General features: G+C 37.5%; 1 protein-coding gene across 2 annotated transcripts in view; it reads left to right on the top strand.

Moving 5' to 3' along the window:
- The first annotated feature begins 12,035 nt into the window (after positions 1 to 12,035).
- Positions 12,036 to 26,004, top strand: part of rxraa (retinoid X receptor, alpha a) — a 168,160-nt gene continuing 154,191 nt past the window's right edge. Inside the window, exon 1 of one of the 2 annotated variants that reach the window (XM_085279112.1) lies at positions 12,036 to 12,278. In XM_085279112.1, the coding sequence (XP_085135238.1) occupies positions 12,248 to 12,278 (31 nt within the window). In that variant the 5' untranslated portion in view covers positions 12,036 to 12,247. The remainder of the gene's footprint in view (positions 12,279 to 26,004) is intronic. The other variant, XM_085279114.1, reaches the window with a different exon arrangement.

Below are 26,004 nucleotides of genomic sequence, written 5' to 3'. Positions count from 1 at the left end.
AAAAGAAAACTAACCTTCAACTTAAAACTGATCATAAGCAAAGGGCACTAACACTGACATGAAAACTAACGCTTAAAAATGCGCCAGGCAAGGAAATACAAATAGACTGAGGCCTAAACACAGAAACCAAACAGAGAACACACAGAGAACTGCAATTACTCATACAACAAATAATAGCATGTGATTTATTTTTACTTTCGACACATGAAACAGGTATGGCACACAGCTGGAATATACAAATCATGGGGAGAGGTGGACTTTAAAAATTGCATCCTTTACAAATATGTGTTGATTTAGTTGTTTAAACAATTACATTCTCTTTGCATCTCTGTGCAAATAAAGAAAAAAGTTTTATATCTTGTCACATGGTGCCATGTTGTGAAAGTTGGCCTAATCCTTAACTAGCCCCTTACACTTACATCTCTAGTAAGAGTGACTAAGATGAGAGAAGTGTCGAGGAGTGGAATGGAGGACGTGCAGTCTGAGAAATAATGTTAATAATGCTTTTTGACATGAAAAATAACATCATGTTTGGCAAAGACGGAAAAGCTATAATATCAAAAAGACTACTGGACTGATAGAAAGAGACTTCTCACCTTAAACAAGGAGCTTGTATTGTATGTCATGCTGCCTCTTATCAAAATAGTTGTTGACAACATAACTTGATGTAAGTATACAGAGTTAAGCATTCCTTTCATGTCTGGTACAGGCACTGATTTCATTTTCGGAGCATTTCAGATATTCACTTACCGCTTGCACAACATTTTCAGGGCAGGACAACAATTCACTCAGTCATGCATGCAAAAACACAGCTGTACAGGATTGGCAGAGACACACCACAGTGCTACAGGCACAGTGTAGATGTCTGTGAATGTTCATTATCCACGCTCCTCCTTAAGAGTCTCTGCAGGATGTAATTTTTGAATGCAATCCCACGGCACCCCACGCCCTCATCTGAATAATGTCTTATGTATTTGATACCAGTGCTTGTAAGTACAACTCTTCAGGGGGCATTTGCCATACAAGCAGGTGGCTGTCAGCTTCCCAACAGTCTGTGCACATTTGCTGGGAAAGTAAACATTTACTATAGGAAGAGAAGAGCTGTCAAGGGGTATCAGAGGGAGGGAACGGGTAAAGGAGAATGATGATGACTTTATCAGCAGCTTTCAGGTTGGTTGCTGTAACCAGAATGGATGGAGGTTAAAGTGAAAAATAGACTGTGAGGAGTACAGCAGGAAATTGAAAGAAAACAGAGAGAAATAAGAAAAGAGAACAGAAAAGAGGGAGGCATAGGTTGAGTAATGTAACAATTTACTTATCAAGAGAAAATCAAAAGCAATTTCAAGCAGGATTTACTTACTTTCCTCTGTTACGAGCATGCCCTAAAAGCCCACAGTATAAACTACAGATTGTTTTGTGCTTGCATCATGTGCTTGCAGCATGTGTGCAAATGGAATATCCATGTTGCACCGTTTCCAGAACTTTCAGTTTTACACTACAGGAAAGCCCTCACTTCCTGTCTGTTTACACACTTTTGGTAGATTTTTGTGATCTGCTCAACTGCTCCTTTTGGTCCCAGTTGGGCAGAGTACTCATAAGGGCTTGTGGTGTGAATGATCTAAATCAACAAGGACAAAATAGTGTGTAAAAGAAAAAAAAATATCATAATTATTTCGTTTTATTTATTTTCCCTTTCATCACCTTCATCTTTTTAACCCTCTTTATGTTGGCCTATATGACAGGATGTTGTGTCTGTTAAAATCATTCCTTTTCCACTCTTTATGTGCACAGAACTTCAAAACACAAATTTTGAATATAGTTGCAATTGTGGAGACAAAAATGACCAGTTTTTGTAAATCATCCTTCTAATAACACAGGATTTTCTTACTGAATGACTGATAGACAAAAAGATAAAGAAAAGTAACAAAGATGAAAATGGAAAATGGAGCATCTCTACTGAAACTGAAAACATGTGATATAGTTAGAGAGGCAATTGGCAGGTTTTTAGTGAATTCAGTGCACATTTAACACAAATATACAGAAATTTGATAAAACAAGAAAATCCAGTGCACATTTTTGTCTGTTGATGTTTGAGTTCAGCAAGATAAACAGGGATACTAATTCTTCAGTCTGATGCACCTAAACCACTGCAGAGAGCAATTTATGTTTGATTCATGGGAAGATTAAAGAACACTCTCTGGGTCCCACAGAGGTGGGTATTTTAGTCTGCTGCCAGTTTTCTCGGTTTTCTCCAATCAATCAAAACTTTTTTCTTTTCTTTCTTTTTTTTTACCTTAAGAGAAAATGCTGTGTTTGAATTCATTCTTTACTCTTCATGCATGTCTTGCTCAGTTTTCATTTTGTCCATGGATGTAAATGAAAGTCAAACTAAGGGGACTGAAATAGTACCGTGAACATTTTGAGGATTCTAAAAAAAAATTGAAAATTTACCGAAGTGAAGAAAAAAAAACATAAAACAAGGAGGGTGAGTGTTGCATATTTCCAGTGGCACCCTTAAGCCTTTGGGGCCTATTTAAAGAGCTAATGCATGGGTCCCTACCCCAGCTGTATAAGCATAAATCAAAACGTGAGCAAGCACAGAGAAAATCAAGGGGCCTTTACCCATCCAAGATCAGTCCAGGTTCCTAAACACATTCATCAAAATAAGGTAACACAAGTGTACCTACGTGAATGCACCACAGTTTAATCATACAAGACTTACAGATAATGTAACAGGCACTAACGCAAACATTAACAGCATCACATAACTTGGCAGAGTGCCCTCATACTCACATAAACAACCACCTGACAAATACAATAGCTTCATTAAGGTTTTCAACAGCTTGGCATGAGTAGAGTAATAGGGCCACAGGACACAATTTATTGTGGAAAATCTGCTGCATGGGTATGCGTCGAGCATCTTCACAAGTGATGATGATGCATGGGCAGTATTTGAATTGGCTTCTGCCATCACATGACAGGTACCCTATTTCTGGCATGCAGTGGTTTATATAGTCACTGGAAAATAATGTGAAAAGTCACATGCTGCTGCTGACAGGGAAAGTGCTGAATTAGCAGTCACATACTCACATACTGACAATCATAATGACTGGCTGAGGAAGACCTTTTGGAAGCTGTTTTGTGCAGATTAAAACTAAATGAAAGTGTGTGTGTGCGTGCGTGCGTGCGTGCGTGTGTGCGTGCGTGCGTGCGTGCGTGTGTGTGTGTGTGTGTGTGTGTGTGTGTGTGTGTGTGTGAGTGAGAAGAAAGAAGTGAGGACTTCTTTAATTCCCTTTGTTATGTAGTCAAATAATAGATAGGAGAATTGTTGAACTCTTGCTGGTCAGTAGCGGCTCTGAGGGCGAGGTCCTTTGGCTAAGGCCTACACTTGACATTTCATTCAAAGGCAAGAGCTTAAAAATTGGGGTTGCATGTAAAAGATTTGTGATGGAAATGATATTCCACCAGCAGTCAGCATTACGTCAGTGTTTCTTATTAACAGACAGATGTATTGATGTATTGATGTATAGCAACTTAGACTCAATACTTGAAATGTGCAATTCACTTGTATTTTTATTTTTATTCCTATTTATTCTATTTATCCCCTTCGTATATTTTATTTATATTGTCTCTGTATTTATATATATATATATATGTGTGTGTGTGTGTGTGTGTGTGTGTGTATTATATATATATATATATATATATATATATATATATATATATATATATATATATATATATATAATATTCTGTAACTCTGTAACTTCTGTCGGTGCTGTGCTTTTTTGGAAATCGAATTTCCCAGAGGAACCCACCCGAGGGATTAATAAAGTTCTATCTAATCTAATCTAATCTAAGAAGATTTAGGTAGGCTTCTGGAGAAGGTAACACATGAATTAAAGCAATTTTCTTTATCCCTGTTCTACATTTTGTTATCCCTCTGTCATTTTCACTCTCTGCCTAGTGCTGGAGGGAGTTCAAACCCTTTAAAAAAGCCGCTTGCATCATATGCAAGAGCTGACTATTTGGGAATTTGGAATACAGCAAGCTGGTGATGGATTAAGAGATTTTAGACGCGGTCTCAATAGGGTAAAGCACTCTTAGTTATCGATATGCTGTCATCATTGTGATTAATGAAGATTTAAGGAATTACATTCTTTTTATATTCTGGATTTTTTTTTTGCTTTATAAGCCAAGAGGTTCGCAGTCACAAAAGAGAACAAATTCAGTCATATCCAAATTAGGATTGTTTGCTATATAACATTGTGTCACAAATCTTGAGTATCTTGGGTATTATTATCATACCATTGTCTATCTTTCACCTATCACTCTGCTTGTGATCAGATGAAGTAATCTTGTTTACTTGTTTTGACTTTTTTTTTTTTTTTTTTTTTTAGCTGAGATGAATCTAGGGACACAGGATGCAGTGTAGGAACCAGACCATTTGGAGAGCTATTTGCAGCTCATTATATGTTCATTAGTGTTCACTAGAGTCATCACGCTGTGCCCCAGAGGAAAATGAAAGATTTACAGAACTTTGGCAGATGTTAAATTTTAATCAGAGTCTAGTCTAGACTTACACAATGCAGGAGTCCTCAGCTTAACCCTTTACAGCCGATCGGAGCGGGCACGCTCCATTTTGCGTAACTATTTTTAAATCCCGGTAGCACTGCAACCATGTAAGCTAGCGCAATAATTTTTTTTGCATATGAAACCGGAGGAGTTGTACTTACATCTTATGCCATCAGCTTGTCCTCGGTCACAGTTTCCTTCCACATATAGCTTTGCAAAAACTGCATAAAAATCACTTGCAGCAACAAAAACATGATATTCCAGAAACACGCTTCGCCGATCCGATCAGCTGTTTGTAACACTTCCTACGTCCATCAGCGCGAACTATCACATGACCGCATGACCTGCCCGAAACCGGAAGTGACGTCATTTTGCGGAAATGTAGTTTTTTTACGATCGGGGCCTTATGAGCCTATACTTGTATTTTAAAAAGTTATGTTTGAGTTTATGACTTTCTGTGTCGTTTCTGGGATGCTTAGGACTCATATTGCACTGCTGGAAATAGTTTATTTTGATGCATATGCTGTTATTTTGCAAATTTGCACTATAATATTTATTTTCGTTTTTCCTGCAGTATATAAAAATTGGTGTATTTCAAAAATAAAACTATGAAGACACTCAAAATAAATTTCCTGTGGTGGGAAACTAGTTTGTGCAACTTTTTTGTATTTACAGTTTTGAGGGATGAGCCTCTTAAATTTCTCTAACTAGAAATATATGTTAAAAAAACAAAAACGATTTTCAATTTTTTTGTAGTTTATTGCACTTTTTTGCAATTTATGTAATTACTATGCACCTAATGCAGACATATTATTAAAGTTTGGGCTATAATGGTTGTATTGATGTATAGCAACTTGAAATGCTCCCAAAAATGGCTACACAGCATGTAAAAATATAATATAAGCTCTGGCGGACTTGGTTCTATGGTAGGTCTTAAAGGGTTAAAGAGGAAGATCTGTATGGTGATGGTCTGTATTGTTTCAATTTACTGGTAAATAGTGATAAACCATTAAACTATAGAATCCATGTCTGGCATCAACTACCCATCACTAGAAAAGGTACTAAAACAAAACAAAAAAAATAAAATAAAATAAAGAATGATGTAAAGAAAAAAAAACTGTATTCTGCAAGTGCAATTTTGTTTAAGAGATAAATGGAGAAAAATAATTGCCATGTACAATATAAAACTTGTTGTACTTGTTTCTCTGCACATACACCACAGAGAGGAACACAGCTATGCCTTCTCTGGCATGTGATTATTTAAAGTCCACTATATACCTACTCTTCCTTCTAGGAATAATCTTTTGATCTCTACATCTTGCTAAGGTTTTGAATACCATCATTAGACACTGGCTTCTTTTGATCTCAGCTTTATGCTTGGCAGGTAGCATGCAGCATGCCTGGTATATAAGCTTGAGGCAACTACTAAAAAGTTTTATTCTGTGGTTCAGTGAGGCTCATTTTAATTCAAACTTTTTACAGTAACTAAATAGTATCTAGAAGCAAGTGAAAGCTGCACCAAGCTTTAGAGTTTTTCCAAGTCCGACAGTTAGAATAAAAGTATAAGCAACAAGCGATAGTTTTATTTATTTACTTGAAATAAAATATCAATTAAACATCTTTTTTATATATAAAAAAAGTATAAGCAACAATTTCTTCTTTATAATAAAGAAACAGTATAAAACATCTTTTACCACTTCACTCTGTTAGGAAAAAACATGTAAGGGAAAAATTATTTAAAAAAACAAACAAGGTACAATAAAATGAGAGTACTGATACATAAGCATGTGGAATGATAATTAATGTAATGTCAAACCTAAACTGCAGTTCCCTGCAATGCATATGCCTCCCTTCAATAAAACAACTTATTCCCCTTTTGTATTGTCTTTCACTTCTGGGTTGTGCCGTACAGAACAAGAACGACAGGTGATTGCATCCCAGCTAGAAGTCAGGATGAGGACCATTACCCAGCTGTCCTTGAGGGGAAGGGTGGAGGATATCCTTCTCCCACAAGAGGAGTGACATGGCCAAGTGAAGGTGATGATGTTATGAATGTGGGTGGTTGGCAGCACAAGGTAAGGCTGCATACTCTGTCACTCAGGGAAGAGTTGACAGGGTTTATGTATAGACAAGGAGACGGGCCTTGGGAATGCAGGCAAGGTTAATCTGAGTGATATCTTGAATGGATAGACTAACCATCCTCAGAACACAAGGACGACTATAGGGCACCACAGGGTGCACTGGAATTCTGCATTATTTCTTATAATGAATGGAATTCTGGCAATGCGTGTGTACCTGTATGGTATAGCAACTCACTGAGAGATAAATGTCTGAATCACATTTCAAACCATGGTTACCAGCTCACAAATAATTGGCATGTGGGAGAGACAGTAACCAGGCAGATATCCCCAGCAGAAAATCCTATTTTCCTTGATGCCTCAGAAGAAAGTAGATTTTACTCACAGCTAGCGAGTTTGATCTGCTATGTCCATTTGTTTTAATACCTACCTCTGGCAGCACAGTTTATATGAGCTAAGCTGGTAATGATGCCACAGCAGCATTTTTCAACAGTCTGTCCCAAAGAACTGTTCCCAGTGATGGCGACTACCTGGACGAGAACAGGTCTACTGACTTCAGCAGCCATTTCACACCTAAAACTGTCTATTTGGGTTCTATAGCAAGAAGAATTAGATGTCAAGACTCAGCACTGTGAAGTGCTCAGTGGGCAAACCTTTCTCCGCCACCACTACTACACCCCCCCCACCCTCTTCTTCTCCTCACATGCCCAGCACTGGGGTCCTTTGAGGTTGGTTAGCAAATGCTGAATGGCTGGCACGTGCTGGGTGTGGTGGAGACAAACTTGTCTGAAGCAAAAGAGGCAGACGGTGCCTGATTCTGATGTGTGGAGCCTGTGGCTGATGTAATTGAAGTGGGCAGAGTGAGGATGGGATGATCCCCCTCCCCCCTCTCCTACACTCCCCTCACAGAGACACACTCATCTCCCCAGCACTCCGTCCCTCTGCTAGAACCGCTGTGCAATAGAGCTGTCGAGTAGTGAGTCTACTAATGGAACACCCAGCTGGCTAGAGACTTCATCATGCTGCTGTGAATTATTCAGCTTCCAGAGGGCTCTCCTCAAATTATTTAAAAGCCCACTTTGGGATTCCAATGAACTAGACTGGGTCTTAAGGAAATGCACAGAATCTTTTTTTTTTTTTTTTGGTTTCCATGAGTTTTACCTTCAAATGTCTAAAAGAGACAACTGGAAGGTAATTTGCTGAGACAAAGTTGTTTATTCAAGCTTTGAAAAACTTTAGACTGCTGAGTAAGCCACAGCCTGGCAGTGTCGCCTTGTACACATCAGGCCACATGTATAAGGCAACACTGCCCCACAAGGCACGTTTTTCACGCTGTTGCTTTTATAACAATAAGTAAGCAGCGAATGTCAAAAGATTTGCCGACCTACCCTTCATATCTTTGGATTTGAACCATGTAAGACACTATGGGCAATGACAGAAAACAATCTTGACATACAGCCATTAATAGTGAAATCTGTTCTCTAATCCAGAATGTGAGAACCAGTTTCATACTGTTGCAGAAGACAGCCTCAATTCATCATGCTTTCAGGGTAGGTGTCCTGGCAAGATTCACTGATTGGAATTCCATGTCCATATACATCACACTTTGTCTTCATCCACTCACCAAAGAGTGGATAAATCACTGCGTCTAGGCCGTCCCTCAGCAGGCCCCAGAAAGCCTTTAATAACAGGCACAAGCTGCCTGCAGTGCTGGTCTCTGATTGTTTTGAGTGAAAACAGATGTGGTTACTTGCTTCACAGTGCAGCCTGCTCAACTGAGGTTCTAAACAGGCCTCTGTCACAAGGCCCTTGCTGTCATATTGCCCTATTCAAACATCCGGCACCAATTGGAAGCCACCTTAATTCCCTCCCTACTCCCCATGGCCTCCGTTATTCCAGCACTTCCCTATTGCCACACCCTGTTTAAAAAAAAAGATTTCAAACAAGGTGGAAACAGGCTTCCCTCCTCTCCCTCATAAAGACCACTTGAGAGTCTGGATGAACACATTAATGCCCCAAGGCTGTGATGAAATAAAACCCCAGCGCCATGCCCTTTATGTGAGCCAAAAACACTGGCCATGTTTATTACATCTGACCATCTGTGTTTTACACGTGCATGTCTGCTAGACAGATCCACATGCACTCACACAAATGTCAGAGGTCCTACAGACAGCCAATAGCTTATTAGCTGTATTCAACTTAAAAGCCAGCTACATGTGATTGCAATAATTTTGCAGCGTGGTTTTATGCTAGGAGAAATAATGTGCAAGTACTTTGTCTTAATACATTGAGAAATGTCTCTCTCTTTCTTCCTACTTTTGCAAACGACAACATAGTCAATCAAATGGAGACAAATGCCTGTGCAGCAGGGTAAGAGACTGAATGACAGCAGGAATCCAAGTAACTGATATTCTTCACTGATTTGTTTAAACGGTTTCAAATTTCCTACATTCACATGTGGTGTGTGTGTACTTCTGGAGCCCCAAGCAATGGTCAAGAATCCCTCAAGGCCAGAAATTAATTGAAGCAGCATGGACCTTGCTTTTTAAGAAGATTGACATACAGAGATCTTCCTTGGGCCAATCATCCCACTCCTTGGTACATTAAGAAAACAACCAACCAGCCTTTACTGCTTCTTTTATCATCTTTTTTGTTTTGTTTTGTGTTTTTTCCTCAAACAAGTCTGTCTGGCTCAGCCCCTGAAATCCAAAGCCAGTCTGTCCCTCCCAGCTGACGTTGCTTTGCTGAATCAGGAAGGAAATATTTACCCAGTGACCGTGCAAAGGGGTGTGACCTCCAAGTCAAGCTGTAGGTCAGAATGTGGGCGTTAAAGGTAAGGTAATATATAGCACATCAACCACAGGATGGCATGAAATAAATTATCAAAAGTTAGTGCATGGTTTAGTAGCATCATGAATCAGGGTTTTGTTTTTTGTTTGTTTGTTTGTTTGTTTGTTTGTTTGTTTGTTTGTTTGTTTGTTTGTTTTTTCACGGCAGTTCATCCAATGGGGTGAATTAATAACTGGCTGCCCAGTAATTTGCAGAAAAGACAGGTTAGTTCATTTGGTTTATGATATTGATATAGTCCAAAAATATAAAGTAGTAGAGTACTTTTGATTTTATTTTTTAGGCCAGACTATTACAATTATTGCGTGCTCAAACTTTTGTTTTTTAATGTTATGTAATAGAATTTTTGCGGAAGTTTGCAAGGAGGTGCTGGTTCCAGGGTTTGGATCATTAGCATAGGTGCCACATGCACATATGTATTTTACTAGGTAAGTTTCCATTTAAAAAATATCGACAGACAAAGATATTGTATACGGAGCATCTTCAGTAGTGTGGATGCAAAGAATTTGCAAAAAATATTAGCAGAGCTGATAGCAGCAGCTATAAGATAATTATATACTTCTGATGAAAGAGCAGAGAAATTATTTGACATAAGGTACAGTAAAGACACATGGCAAGCATTATCAGTATTAACGAATGAGTTCTTTATATTGTTGGATGGAGCAAGGGGAGATATTGAAAATGCATTAAAAGTGAATATGCATGAAATATTTTATACTTAAACTGTATTATTTTTAAGTGAAGAATTGTTATTTCCCTGCATGGTGAATATATTCATCTATATTTTGATTGACAAGTATGAGACATTTGTGAATATGTGAATATCACAAAATGTTTTTAATTACTGCCACTTAGGATTAAATTGCTTAAAAACACTTTTGGCCAATTACTGACAATTGCTGACAATCGCACAATTGACTAATTAGCAGTATTATAGGTGAAGCTTCCTGACTTGTTTTTTCATGAGAAATGAAGCAGAAATAACATCTTAAGTGCTGAATTATATAGATTTTTAACTGCAATTTTAAATATGAAGCGCAAAGAGATGTCAGGGCAAACCACTGATTACACTTAAGAACAAGATGAACAATATTAGACTTGAAAATTGACAAGAAAACACACACACACACACACACACACACACACACACACACACACACACACACACACACACACACATAATCTTCACAGAACCTGTATCCATCTAAAAATTACTTGGGAGGATGAAAGTGAGAATAACTTGTAGCAGAATGATAGGAAGCAAAAAGCATGGAGAAGAGGGTAAATGTGGGGTTTCTTAAGTCATAGAGATTGTATATTCTCCAGTGGCCATGTCAGCCATGATCTCAGCTGTGGAGCATGCTTTTCAATTTCATATTACATAGAAAAACTTAATGCAGAAAGACATACAAACAAGAAGAAACTAATGGTGGCTATAGGAAAGTCCTAACAGAGATTAGAGCATTTTCATTGAGCGCAAAGGATTTTCATCCATATATTAAAACAATCCCAATAATTAAAATTATGGTAGTGTATCCAATTAATTTTGAGCCTTAAAAAATGTGGGAATTGTGAATAATTTATGTAATGCCTAAACTTCATTACATTGCAACATTTTTGTAAAATCCCTTGAATAAAAGTTAAAAGTCTGGACTTCAGTCACATATTGATAATGGTGTACAGTGGTAAAAAGGTGGATCTAACTGTACACCTCTATGGATGTTGAGAGCGAATAGGTTTTGACACAGCAAGAATCTCAAATATTAAAAGCAAATTCATTATGGATTAAGTGACTGCTGGGAATGAACATGACCCAAATGACCAAATTGATGGAAGGAAGGAAAAACTACCTTGATTTAGAGTATAATCTAGTTCTGAAAATGAACACGGTAACAATGAACAAGAACTCTAGAAAGACACAATAAGCTCATTGAACTGGGCCGTTACAGTTCAGGGACTGAACTGCTAACCCTGAGATGTCTAAACATCAAATAGGCTCATACATGTCCATGGCCTTGTGCCACAATTTATATGATGGAATGATGTTACATATCATTCCAAGACTGCAAACTTGTTTGACAAATGACCTGTCCACTGCCTTAATGGTGGAAATTTTATTTTTCGATATAAGGTTTAGCTTTTGATGGGAAACTGAATATTAGCAATATTTTTTTTATTCATTTATTTGAGTCTTTGTTGATTGTTCATTGGGGAGATTTTCATTTTCTTTTTCTTTTTTTTTTGCATTTTGGATTTTGCATTTTGTAGTACCGGTATGGTTTTATATATATACAAATTAGCATGCACCACCAGTGTGTGAAGCCCTGATAATATTCATTATTGTGTTCTTGTATGATGGCATGTGCAGCACAAAGTGGTGTTGAAGCATAAAAAATAGTAAAAACAAACCCCTATCACCAGTGGCATTGTCCTGGAAGGTACCAGCAAGCATGAGAAAGTCCTGTTTAGGAGTTTAGCCATGCACTGCTCTCTTTCGATTGCTTTAGACCCAAAGAAAGCCAGGATTTCCTAATGCCCAGAATGGAGAGTTCTAAACAGATTGATCTGCATCAGGGGACTGTCCATTCTTTGCAAGTGAGCTAGCCCGGAAAAAAAAAAAAAAAGATTAAAAAAGAGTTTGTTGGGAGAACAGTCTGACATACATAGACCTTCTCTGATCTCCAGAACAAGTTATCACCTGAGAGTGGAAGACAGAATTCTAGTCTGTCTGGCAGAGACCGCTCACTATGGACCCCTTCTCTCTGGACGTTAGCATGGGTGAGTCAAGCAGAGGGTTTATATATCACACATCACAGTTTATTAGCAATAATAGAGTTTCTTTTGCTATGCAGAGTTGTGCTTGGCATATCAATACTACTCTTTTCTTCTCGTTTTATTTTTTGTGCACGCATGTCTATGCGTAGTATGCATTCCTTATCAAAATTCTTGTCTTAAGTTTGTTGATAAATCTAATGTGACCCGGCCCTAATTATAATTCTGACCACTATTTCAACAAAAACTTTCAAAGTCATTAAAACCTCTAGCAGGATTTTATAATGATTTGAAAGTAATTATAAATGACAGAATGTATTTGTTTTGGCACTGAGCCCTACACAGTCTTTGTAGTTCAAAGGTGAAAGTCTGACTTGGAGCTACTACAGTATATCTGTACTCTATTCCTGTTTGTGGAACAAAGCTGAGTTTGGGCACAAGTCTGTAAGCAAACTTTTGGATTTTTAACATCTTAAAAAAAAGAAGATGCAACTTTATACACAAGTTTTGGAACCAAGACTTGGCAGGATGGAAAACCCTCATACCACAGAGAGGCTCTGGTGTGCTTGTTTGTCAAGTGAGACTGAAGATTATTGATTTTGCAAGTGCGTCTGTGTGTGTTCCTGTGTGTCTGTGTGTATGTGTGTGCATCTCACTGTATGTGTGTGTTTTAAGGGCAAGCTGGCTTGTAGCCCTGGAACACAAGTAGCTGATGTTGCAACAGATATGGTAACTTTGACAGCAGGCTACATTATACAGACTAAACTCCATGGCTGTACTTTTGATTGCCTCATACATATAATTTCCATAGAGACATTTGTACTGTAGGCGAAAGGTCAAAAATCTTCATTCTCATTTCTGGCTTTCCTGGTGCATCTTTAACAAAATGAATATACTTCAGTTTTGCATTTGCAAATTCTGAAAGTAATGTTTTGAGATGAGGACACTGTAGCTATTCATCAGCCAAAGCTCTGCTTTAATTACATCAACTTACTGCTAACTTTAAATTTGTGAAAATTTTCAACAGTGCTTCAGCACTAACAGTCCTCCAGAGATAGATATTTCAACACTCTAAAGTCAAGGTTTTTAAAGTTCAGCTGATTTTATTTGGTGTAGTTTTTCATTCACAATAAGCAACAAAAAATGCATAAATGTAATTGAATTAAAGCATATTTAACTTCACTGCTTTTAATGTGTTTCTTCTCTTGCGAGTGTACATTGATGTACAGCACTGTGCTGTAGCTGTGTGCTGTGTATAGACTCGTCCAGAGCTTCCTAAGTTGAGCCCTATGTCAAAACTTTTTGGAAAGGCTTAAGCATTCAGCTTCTGAGCTATAAATCACAGACTTTGAGCAAGAATTGTTGCAACAACTTGTAACATTTGCAAAATATCCCTGCTTGCAACTTTAGCAGGCAAGAGAAAATAAATGTTGCATTTATGTGGCGCCATGGACAAAAAGCATTAAATAATTCCAAACTGTGGGAATTTGTGAAATAACTTCAACACTTTGCTGTTGCAAAACCCTCTGATTTGTTTTTTGTCACTGTTGCCAACAAAGTAGGAATGAACAGACTTTGTGTTGTCACTAAAAATGTTATTGTTCCCTTTTATATCCTTTGCCACGCTATCCTTTTACTGAGCCTCTTTGTGGTTAAGAGTACGAAATAAACAGGAGTGTGTTGCACTAACACACTCTGTCAGGAGGCTGTAAGGTATTGATTGCAGGAGTGTATGAAGATGATGGTTTTTGACAGCCCACTGTGTGGACCTGAGCTGAGTCAGACAGGAGCCTGTTCTGTCTTCCGTCCGTAAGGGCCTAGGGCCATGTTGGTGAATGACTGCATCATTCCATGCGCATGAATGCTTTCGGACACAGGCTTCAAGGCATCAAGGAGACCAGAACAAAAGAGAAATGTGGCTCCAATCTTTAACATTTAGATAAGAGCATCAGCTAAATGTCGACCTTGCAGTGAGAATAATTTCCCAGTGTATAGCCTCACTGCCAGCCATCAGATTTAAAAGTTGAATTTAGTTAATTCAGTAATAGTGTTGTGTAATCCATTCTTCAACAAATTCCTTTTTTAACTATCTCTAGAGAACATTAATATGAATTAATATGTTGGTTTAAGGGCACATTAGAAAATATTAAAATTGCCAATCTTACTTCCAGAGCCAACAGCACACCTTATTTTATCCAATCAACACTCCAAAACAGTCCAAAACCTAAATACAGTCCAGATCAAAAGTTTAAGGTGCATGGTTGAATCTTAACAAGCTTCCAAGTAATGTTCAACTTGCAACAAGAATAAATGGGAGTGAGACAAAACATTTTTTGAGCATGCAGTTTATTGAAAACATCACTTAAATAGGCTGTTTTGCAGCTGATCAAAGGTTTAGGACCACATGCCTTTAAAAGACCAAATCTATCCAAAAATGTGGATTCACTGTCATGACGTTCTTATGGAAAAGGGAAAAAAAAATTTCCTTTTTGTTGCATAAGCAGAGTCTCTTGCAGTGTGCCGTCGCTGCTGAGGTGGGACCCAGTAAGGCAGTCATTTGGAATTTCTTAAATGATCCTGAGGCTTGTGGAACAAAAAAGTCAAGTGGAAGACCCCAAAAAATTTCACCAGCACTGAGCCGTAGGATCCAAATGGCTGTCCGTCAAGACACCAGACAATCCTCTACACAAATTAAGGATGTTACCGGTGCCGACTGCAGCCCAATAACCATCAGATGGCATCTGACACTGAAGGGCTTCACAAACAGAAAACGTCTTCAAAGGTCTTGTTTCCTTGAACGCCACAGAACTGACCGTTTGGACACCAAGAGCACCAAACATGGGACATTGAAAGGTGGAAAAAAAGTCTTATTCTCTGATGAGAAAAAAAAAAAACCTTGATGGTCCTGATCGTTTCCAACGTTACTGGCATGACAAGCAGATCTCACCTGAGATGTTTTCTACGTGCCACAGTGGATGGGGCACCGTAATGGTCTGGGGTCCTTTTTCCTTCGGTGGAACAATGGATTTTCAGGAGGTGTAGGGGCGTCAAACGGCACATTTCTTCTTGCTGCATGTTGAAGCTCTATTTGGAACCTTCACGATCCAGCCATGCAAAATATTATTGATTTTTTTTGCCATTTTTCAAGTGGAGACTCTATATTCAATTTACAGTCCTGTTCTTCATTGGTCCACGTATCTATAAGGATTGAAGTAACTCAAACAACCCTGTACACTCAGAGTATGCCTACATTCACAATTTCAATGGATTCTAAGAAACATTGGGAGCCATGTTTTTCTAGAAAAGTACAACAATACTGCTCTGGAGTGGATGTTAATAGGGTCTGGCTTTAAACCCTTTTGTGTTAAGGTTTTTCAATTCTATTAAAGGTAATGGTGGAAAATGTGTTTCTTATAGCACAGTGATGCAGTACTGTGTACAGGAATCAGAGACAGAGGTAGTCAACTCACCAGCTATGGGCCAAATACTCAAAGTCTGTATTTAAAGGTACCACTGCCCTAAGGTATTTTTGATACTTTAGTTCTGCATGTGGAAATGTTTAAAGAGAATTTCCAAGTGGATATTTGTTTATTACTGACAAGCAAAAGTTGAACAAAAAATCTTTGCTTTAGTCAGAATTTAGCAAATACTCACCATTTACCCTCAGACCAAAAACAGTGACAGCTTACCTTCAAAGTAAAAGCGGTGCCTTTCATTCTCCCCTGCAACAAAATACATTTCAAAAAGCTTTTACTTTGAAGGTAAATAGTTTGTGAGTGTTTGCAGTCATGTTAGCACATTCCATGCTGCTATCGGCAACCACAACAACCAGCAACTCCAATATCCACTTGCTAGTTGCGGAAAACAATTTTTTCCCAAGGTGGTGGTGACCAGAGGGTCAGTGACAGGTCTCTTGCCCCACGTGAACAGCGCTTTAGCAAAGCAACCGCTTGCAGCTGATTGGGGAATACACATTTTTGCCTAGTAGCCAATGGTTGCCATATGGTCGGCTACAAGTCTTCAACTTGTGTGAATAACCAGCAGGTTAACAATATTCTTTTCAATAGGATTGCTCAAATTATTACACATTTTTAAATTATTTCTAATATAGGCTTGGTGAAACATTGGCAGTGAAAGCTTTTCTTTTTTTTTGCTTTTTTTTTGCTAGAGTTGCCTGAAATGCTACCCACATATTGCTTTTCAAACAGCAGAGTGATGTTGAGGACATGTGCTATGCTTTCTGAACATATTAGGTGTTCTGCTTTAGATTTGTGCTTCTACTGAGTTATTTATGTAGAAATAAATGAAAAGTAAACCCTCTGGCATTGGCGGCTCAGCACAGGCCCACAGTGAGTAATCTCAGAATGTGTACAATCCAAGGCTCAAACTAATGAGCTGGACTGAATGAAAGCTTTCATCAAATCCACTTTAAACACTGTAAGCAGTGTTTCAGTCTGTTGGAGTCACTCAGCATGACTGGCTCTATAATGATCTCCAAATGTGTTTTGTGTGATTGCTGCCTTGCAGCCTCAGTCTGCCCCACACTCCCTCCTTCCTTTCACACTAACCTCACCTCAAAGGAAATTTGTACTTACTTGTTTGACGATAAATATGTGGTCCGTGCATTAAAGAAAACCTGACTGTGGTGAATGAAAATATTATACCATTTCAAAAAAGCAAACCAAAAAAACATTATAGTTATTTGTCTTCAGCATGTCTAGTAACACTATCACATCTGTAGAGTGACAATCAAGATAATCTTAGTAAAATAAATAAACCAAAATACATCAGTGTGCACCGGCTAGTTTACATAACTATTCAAAATATTAAAAAAAAAAATGAAAGCATGTGGCAAGAGCTAAGGCAGGTTAGAGAGGGTTAGAGCAGCTAACTTGCCACAGCACCTCAACATTGCAGTTAGCCTGTTAATGATTTTCTGAGGCGCACCTCGCAAAGCTTTTTTTTATTAAAGAAAAAGAAAGAAACTCCAGTTACACAAAAGTACAACAGCAGCAATAACAGCCTGTAAACATGATTACATTGAAAATAGTAATATGTTGTAGATATAATGTTTACCCTGCTCAACATTCTGGTTTAGCTTGTTAGCAAAATGACATCTGTACAGCTGAGGCTTAAATTGATGTCATAAATCAAAGTACTATATGTGTTTCACTGTTGACTTTGGTTCCAAATAATAAAAAGAATGATCAAATTTATTGCAAATCACCCTGAGCTTGATATAAATGTGTATTTATGAATGCAAAAAACACTATAACAATGCATCCAGTACAGTCATTGTCAATAAATTTGACAAAGAGGATCTTCAAAGCCCATGACCATGAATGCAAATGTAAACTGTCATAGCAATGTATCCAATAGTGAGATATCACAGTGGCTTTGAAGAAGGAAAACAGTGTATATCAGTTTTTTTTTTCTTTTGGGGGGGGGGGAGAGAAATGCAGGGTAGGTCTTACTAGAAATTGGCTGTTCACATGGCTCACATTCTGCAACCAACTAAAAGCTCACTTTTTTTTCTTTTACAGAATAAAGATGCTAAGTAAAGATTCTCTCTGAAGAAAAGTGTTATCTTTGACAAGATAATATTGATCTATGATGAGCCATCACAGCTGTGATAAAGCATACGGTCTCTAGTTCTGCTGAAGTAATAGAAGGCTCTTGCTCATGCTGTGATTATAAGGAGTTACTGCAAGTTGACCAGAGCAAAAATAGAATATAATTTCATGCTGACAGCAATATATAGTAATAGCCATGAAGCAATGTGAAGGACAAACAGTGCCAATCACTGTGATGAGGGCATTATTTACTGCTGATTTACAGCTTCTGTCTTTTTGTCTCTTTTGGTTATTTCTTTTAATATGAATTGTGACAAATTAGACAGTGTCCTTTGTTACTTTGGAATGTTTCTATCAACTAGGGTCACTACTCATAAGAAAAAGGCAGTAATGGATTATATGTACAGTTTTTTTTTCAGCTGTAAACAGAGATAAGGTCATTAACATAGACTTTGTCCTAGCAGTCACTGACCCAGTCTAAACAGACTTTCTGCACAGACTTTGACTCTTTCCGCAAGCAACATTAAAATGTAACTTTCTGCAGACATCCAATATTATTAATAATATTTTCAAGGTTGTTATATTTTAATGGCATCCCGAAGGTGTGGGAAACAGGTTTTTCTAATTCATAACATGGTCTCATGGGTGACAAACTGAATGGTTGAAGCACTGCACACCCAAGTGAGAGAAAAGAAGAGGCATGATTACTGTTTGAAGTGGGAATGTTAAAAAATCCCATAGAAATTCACTGTAATCCCAAAGAGTAATGAAGCAATTAGTCACTGCTCATTAATGACTATATGTCCCATCCAGCTGTCACTGTACCAGTGACCCAGTCTTTTTCCATTTGACATCTATTTCTTATTAGAGAGTCAGTGCCTTAGTCAGTCATTAGTTGTACTAATGGCATAATCCATGATATGAATATAAATAATACTACAGCTTTTTATTGCACTGTATAAAATTATTTGGGGATATCTGGGGATAAATAAAGAATAATAGTAAATGAGCAATATTATTTTACAGTGAAAATAACACACATTTAAAAACAAATAAATAAAATCAAATGGCCTAAAATAAAAAAAAAAAATACTTGTTCCTTTTTTCAAAAGAAAAAAAATCACCTGGAAAAAGTACTCCTTGTTTTGGTTTGTTATGTGTTCTATTTTTTTTAATATTGCTGAAAAAAGAACAGTGATGCTTAAAGAAAGAAAAGTATAAATAAAAGTCAGTTGAATTGTCAGATATTTTTAACATAAATGTTAATGCGTGTTATACACTAGTAGATACCACCTACTTTCCGCGCATTTATCCCTTAAGTACACAGTTTGTTTGTTTATTTATTTTGGGCTTTTTTTTTTATTATTTGTTTGTTTGGTTTTCTGCACCATACTTCTCTTCTCAATGATACATACTTTTATTCTCAGTTTTACAATACACCTTGTAGAACAGTGTCTGTTAAATACAACAGTTGGCCTTTAAAGTATGCAGTTTTCATTTCTGGTCAGTCTCATGGGTCCTCCATGTATTTTTCTCTGTGGTTCTTTGCAAACAGAGCAGGCAGCAGGACACATGAGCAGCTCTCCAGTGATCTACCCCTGGAGCTCTCAGGTGATCTGCCTACAGTATGTGGATCCATTTACCAGCCGAGCAGCTGCCGTGGGAGGCTTGAGCCCTCTTAAAAGTCCACGTCAGGCTATGGTTACAAACTGCAAAGTTGGTGGGGAGGCGGGATAGCTTAGGGCCAGGCGGTGCTTGAGGCCTCCTGCTGCAAGTTCAAAGAGAGGGCTTCAACAGCTGTGGATGTTCAGAGGGCTATTTTGGCAGTGAGAAGAGTGGCATGTAAGGTCACATGGCAACTTAATATAACCTCAAAACCCAAGTTGGTGTATTTGTCTTAACTTCCAATTTTTCGAAAGAAAGACACACTTCTTTCATTTCATTACGGAAAGAATTAGGCTAATTAGGCCATTTTTCATGCTCACCTAGAGTACAATTTATTTACTAGGCTACACATAGCTGTACTTTCTGAAGTTCTATTGGGTGCAAATATTGTATGCCACAGCTCTGTAACATAATCACTCAGTACTCAAGTGGGTTTACATGTTATTTTGCATGAAAATGGTTTTCCACATAACCATAGTACTGGTTTCTGAAAACATTTTGAATAATAAATATAGGAAGTTTCTTCACAACATCTCAAAGACACGTCTCCATTTCAACAGAATTTGGCATAATTCTGAGGATTTCAACTGGCATTTAAAATTGATGCTGTTCCTTTACATGAATGCTGAATTCAAGGTTATTTAGCAGAGACATGAACAGCCTGTAAATGTAGTACTGTTTGTAGTCCAGACAAATATCCAGCTCCCTCTTCTTTTTTCCTAAAGTTTGGCACCAGCACATTTTATTTCCATTTTATTTCACTCTTTAATATACTTATTGTCTTCTCTGATTTGAAGAGACCCATGATTTTAAAGCCTGAAAACAGAGCCCTGACAAGGTGTTTATCTACTTCTCAGACTAATTTCATACAAAAATAGGCTGTTTACCTCAGCTTTGAGTGTCACAAATAACAAATCCATTTTGATACATTTCTTTATATTAGTCACTGTGGTAATACTAAAACAGGTGATTTAAACCAGTATCAATACTATTTTATATGTACCATCATCTGACATAAATCAAATAAGCGTACCCTAAAGCAGAGCTTCCCAAAGTGTGGGGCCTGCCCCCCAGGGGGGGCGCAGAGCCATTGCAGTACTTTACAACTACTCTGGCAGTAGAGGAGCATGGATTTTTTGCTGAAACAGCCAAGTTCAAGTTGGAGCTCCTTATTATAGTATTACTTCTGTCTGTTGCAGCATGATGGGACTAATAAAAATGTTGTGCATACACAAATGTTTTTCGATTGACTATAGATCAATAGATCCAAACCAAAAACTACTCACAGAATATGTTTGGGTTTTCTAGTTGTTTAAAATTATATACTTAGACATGAACTTAGCCTGCTTAAACAAAAAGACCAGCTCTTTGCAGATAATTGAAAACCACTAAATACACCTGTCTTCAGTCAAGGGTGGAGTTTGTGCTGCAGGGAACTTAACGCATAATGTGTTGTACTACAATAAAGTATTCATTATGTGTACTGACTTTGGTTGATGGCAAGTGCTCTTATCTTCTCAGTTTTAACAAATCACATAAATTGTCAGCTGAGTGCACGGTGACGTACCTAACAGTATAACTGAACAGTATAAAAGCTTTCGAGAACTCTGCTTCTCACAGTACCCTAAAAAGAAATACTCTTTAAGTTTTAGGGATCACATTCATTAATGCATTTCCTGAACTTTGATTAGTGAGTGATCCAAAAGTAGATCCTTAGATAAAGTAGAATTGGAGTACATGTGTAGCTGACTTTTCAATCACCCTGCCTATTCTTGTCTCCTCTAGTTAGAATGTTCTAGTAACATTATACTGTATAAATATTTGTCCGACATAACTGCAGGCTCATTCAGCTTATCCTGTGGCTTCAGCTCAGGCACAATGGACCCTTATCCCGACCAAGTAACTCTACACTCACCTCCCTGGTCATTATTGATGGCCTAGTAAGTGTTACTGTTACAAAGCAATTACTCTGCCATTAATGTTAGATGAGCTGCTCTACAAGTACAGCTCGATGCTTATCAGTTTTCTTCTGTTGCTTGCCTCTTTACTTTCACTAAACTGCACACCTTCTACTGCACATCGTTTCAGTCTTTAATAAGTGGGAGGTGAGAATGACAGCTGGCAGTCTTAACCTCTATCAAAGGAAATTTCTCTAAGTTCAAGAGGTAAAAAAGTCAAAAGGTGAGCAACATGGCCCCAGTGTGACTTTGGGAAATCTGGTGACCCGGTAAAATGATATCACGCCACCGAAGAGAAGAAATAGGCAGGAGGAAAAAAGAACAGCACAGAGGTGTAGGGATCGAATGAGCTGTACTGCCACCTCCACATGTGGTTTTACCAGTGCACAGAAACAGTGCATCTCCAGGTCACTGAAAGGTAGAATATGCACATGCACACTCACACAGCAGTTCCCCCCCCCTCTGATGTGTGTTATGTAAATTGTGCCAGACAGGTAGCTTGTTTAACTTGAAGGCAGAGGGGAACGATGGTTCACATATCAAGTCGACACCTTTTACATATCAATCAGCAGCAAATGCTGAAAGAACTATTAACACAACTTCAGTAACAGTTTTCACTCATATTTAGTCACTCAAACGGAGGATGCAGTTTCATCACTTTGATAATTTGCAAGGCTTTTGTTCAAATGGTAACCATTTTCAGCATCTCTCTAAACAATGTTGTTTTGGTTAGGTTAAGTTCATAGATGATATTTAATTTTATATTGATTGAAAATGAAAAAGGAGGTCGTTGATATTTTAAGAATTGCATTTTTACTCTTCTACCTGGATTCTCTAAATTAAAGAGTATGTCTATGTGTCCAATTTATATAATAGTTTGGGGGGAGTTTTTTGTCAGTAGCCTACATGAGGTTATCAGAGCCAATTGTGCCAGTTTTTGTTTGTTTTTAATATTTGGAAAATGAGGACAGTCCTACCACCATATAGTCTTTAATCAATGACATTGTTTATCGCTGAAAGTGACCAGTCATAAAATAGCCAGTTCCCATGTTTGCTTCAACACACAAACTTTATGAAGTCTGGTCAACTCACATGGCCGATATTCGACTTTATAAAATTCAAATTCAAATTTTATTTGTCACGTACACAGTCATACACAGTACGATATGCAGTGAAATGCTTAGACAACTGCTCGTGACCTAAAGAAAAAAAAGGAAAAGGCTATGAATAAGATAGGAAATAAATATGAAAAATTAAAAAGGGTAAATTTAACTAGGAAGGAATAAAATATAAAAAAAAATAAGGTTAAAAATGAAATAACTGTACAACAAAATACACAATACACAGTATAGAACTATATAAGAATCTATGAAGAAATATATATATATATATATATGTGTGTGTGTGTGTGTGTGTGTGTGTGTATATATATACACAATAACAGCAGCTGTATTAGTATTAACTGGAAATGAAAAATATAGTGACCAGTGTTGTGCAATCCACATTATGTCTTGTGCAGTGCAAATATAATAATATATAATAATATAATTATAAGGAAAGTTACCATTGAGAACATGTATTCCCTTCAGCACTCACCAAGCAGAAACCTTTGTGCCTGTAGTGGCTGCTTTGCGCATTATACTGTATGTGACCAGTAAAGAGGATGAAAACAATACCAATTTCCCCTTGATGATGATGTCCTTAGTGACTTAAATTATTAGTGATAAGTGATTTAAAAAGTGATTCTGAAATTCTTCGCTAAACATCGGTATCAAAATAAGTATTAAGCTAATTGAAAGGAATATGAATTGTGAAATCATTAAATGTTACCTATATTAAAGGTGTTTTTATCATTAAGAACCCTGATAGAGGTGTTTGAGTAAGATGGAGAAAATAGCAAGCTGACCATGTATGGGCATCCATCCTAAAAATAAGTAGTCCAGTGGGAGAAAAGAGACTCCAAACTCAACTATGCTGTCCTTTCCAAAGAATAATGAAGAAACAGTCTGACAAGATTGTTTTTCTGAAATCTGGCTATAAACACAGTAGAGAAGCCATTAGCCAATAAGAGTTATTTGCTTGCCTGGTATACACGGTACACACAAAGGCATTTAAGTACATGCCAAGAAAAAACAGAGACTTGCATACAGTTCTTATAATGTTAGTACGTTACTGTAAATTTACTTTTGTTGGATACAGTGTTCATCAATAGCGAAATATATTCAAAAAGATTCAATTTTTTCTTTTAATTAAATTCTTTTGGGGGGAAAACAGCTATAAATTGCACCATTCTGTCTCTCTGTGTGTCTCTTTCTATTCTTTATCTAACAGATGCACATAAGCACTCACACATTACCTATTTGTCCGTAGGTGGTGGTCATAAAACCATACATCAGCAGCTTTGCAGAGGAGCATGTCCTTAAGAATATGATAAAGAGGAAGCAGGCATTTCCTTCTCAAGAGGGATGTTTTCCGCTGCACGTCCTGTCTGATTAGTGAGACCAGAGAGTCTTCCTCTCAACTGCACTGCTAAATAATATTTTCTAGATATTTACACAAAAAGTGGTTTCATGTCATAGACATGCTGTAAAAATGGTCTCTGGACCAAAAATATTTCTGTTACCCATAAATCTGTCCTAGCTTGCCATCTATCATGAAACTGTCCTGACAAAGGGCAGTCTCGTATTACCCACCTCCAGCCTCTACACAGTTAGCTTACTTTTTTTTTTATAAAGTGATTGACTTTGGTGCTTAGATTTAAACACTAAGGCTTATTGGCAGCCCAATAAATAGGTTAAGTTTCCCAAACCAGAAAAAAAAAAGCTAGTATTGCTGAACAATAAAATCTTGAATATTTTCAGCAGCGCATCATATCAACATTGTCCAAACTTTCTCCAATGTGAATTATGGGCTTATCTCCAATGAAAGACTTTGAGAAGGAGCTGTTTAGCTGTGGGAAATTTCCTCATCTCCTCTCAAGTCCATATGGGGGCTTTAGTGGCAGAGATGCATTATCTGAGTGTCCAGCGAAAGTAGGGGGAGAGTGGCTAGCTGAAGTTTATGGAGATTTATTGCTCCTTCCTCAGACCTTAATTGCCTCCTCCTCTGTGGGTACTCCAAGGAGGCCTGTGGTGAGCAGCGACCAGCACCAGGGTTCTTGCAGGTGGGCCCACCAAAGCGCTGTTCACTAAAACTTGTTATGGAGACAAATGGTGTCATGGAGCACTCCTAAACCAGACAACAAACAAAGGAGAGGAAGAGAATAGCACAGAGACGGACAGTTGGTTACTGAAAGGGCTCAGGACTTCAACTTGAGCTTCAGATGGAAAAAAAAAAGTAGAAACCTAAGATTTACTTTACTGGCAGCAATTAAATATCAATCATTAAGGAATACAGTTATAATATAGTGGCAGAAAGAAACATCTGAGCTTCATCTCAGTACATAAATTTTGCAATGCCTAATCCAAAGCCAGAAATTAATCTTTTGCTTTGAAGCATAAGTCGTTTCTTTATTTTTATTTTAACCACGTTTATTTATTCAGATAAAAGACATCTGGTGAAGAGGTCAGAATAAAAGGACTGTCGATATAAATAATTTGCAGTACCATCAAGCATGCTCATTCATTTACAAGTATATCCATTTTTTTAAAACACAAAAAAGCATCTGTGCAACCAACAATGTAGTGATTAAAATTTTAATTTAATATACTCAAAGCTATATATTCTGCTGAAATATAGTTTTCTACTTCTTTTGTATATTGTTGCTTGAGAAAGAAGCTGCGTTTTGGATTTTTGTTGTTGTTTTGCTTTCTGTTTTTAATCAAATGCATTTAAACACCGAGTACCAGTATCTGTGAATTTTAATTAATTCCTGTTTTTTTATGTGCTCCATTACAGAGAGATTGATCAGAACACTTCTTTCAGTGATCATCTAGAAATTGGGTCTAACAGAGACTCTGATGGTTGAGGAGGAGGAAGGGACTATTGAAGCTTACTCAGAAAGATCAATGAGATATGCTGAACAATGTTTTATCTATGCTCTTACCTTGCAGTGATAAGTGGGTAAGCTAAAAATAAAAACAAGTGTAGTCTAGATTGTGTTTTTCCTGGAAATATTAAGTAAAAGTATAAAATAAGCGCTTAACAATAACCTAAGAAACTTAACCATGTGACTCTTCAGGAGCCTGCATAATAATTACTATAAATAAAAGTGAAAAATATTTTCTTCCTCAAACGTTCCACCTTAGGTTGAGCTTTATAGCCATTGGTTTTCCACCGTATAACCACATCTGTATTTTCCATTTGCTGTTCTTGTTGCTCTTCCTGTCTTATGGAGTCCAACTAGTGAGTGCAGCTATCGATGCTTGGCTGAGTCATTTGTTTATATTTGGGTCACACATCACCAGCTGCTAGTACCTCCTCCTTAGTACCCTGGTTGTACTCAAAGCTGTTTTGAAAGAACTTTGTTGTTTCCACATTTAATGGGAACACTTTTCCTGCACATTTTGCAAAGTTCTGTGCTTTTTTCAAGGTTGT

Source organism: Mchenga conophoros, linkage group LG7, assembly GCF_057382185.1.
Source record: "Mchenga conophoros isolate Kocher_MC1m ecotype Shallow Benthic linkage group LG7, M_conophoros_male_GT1.1, whole genome shotgun sequence".
Taxonomy (NCBI): Eukaryota; Metazoa; Chordata; class Actinopteri; order Cichliformes; family Cichlidae; genus Mchenga; species Mchenga conophoros.
The sequence above is the reverse complement of the archived record's forward strand: the minus strand, read 5'-3'. Positions and strand labels throughout refer to the sequence as shown.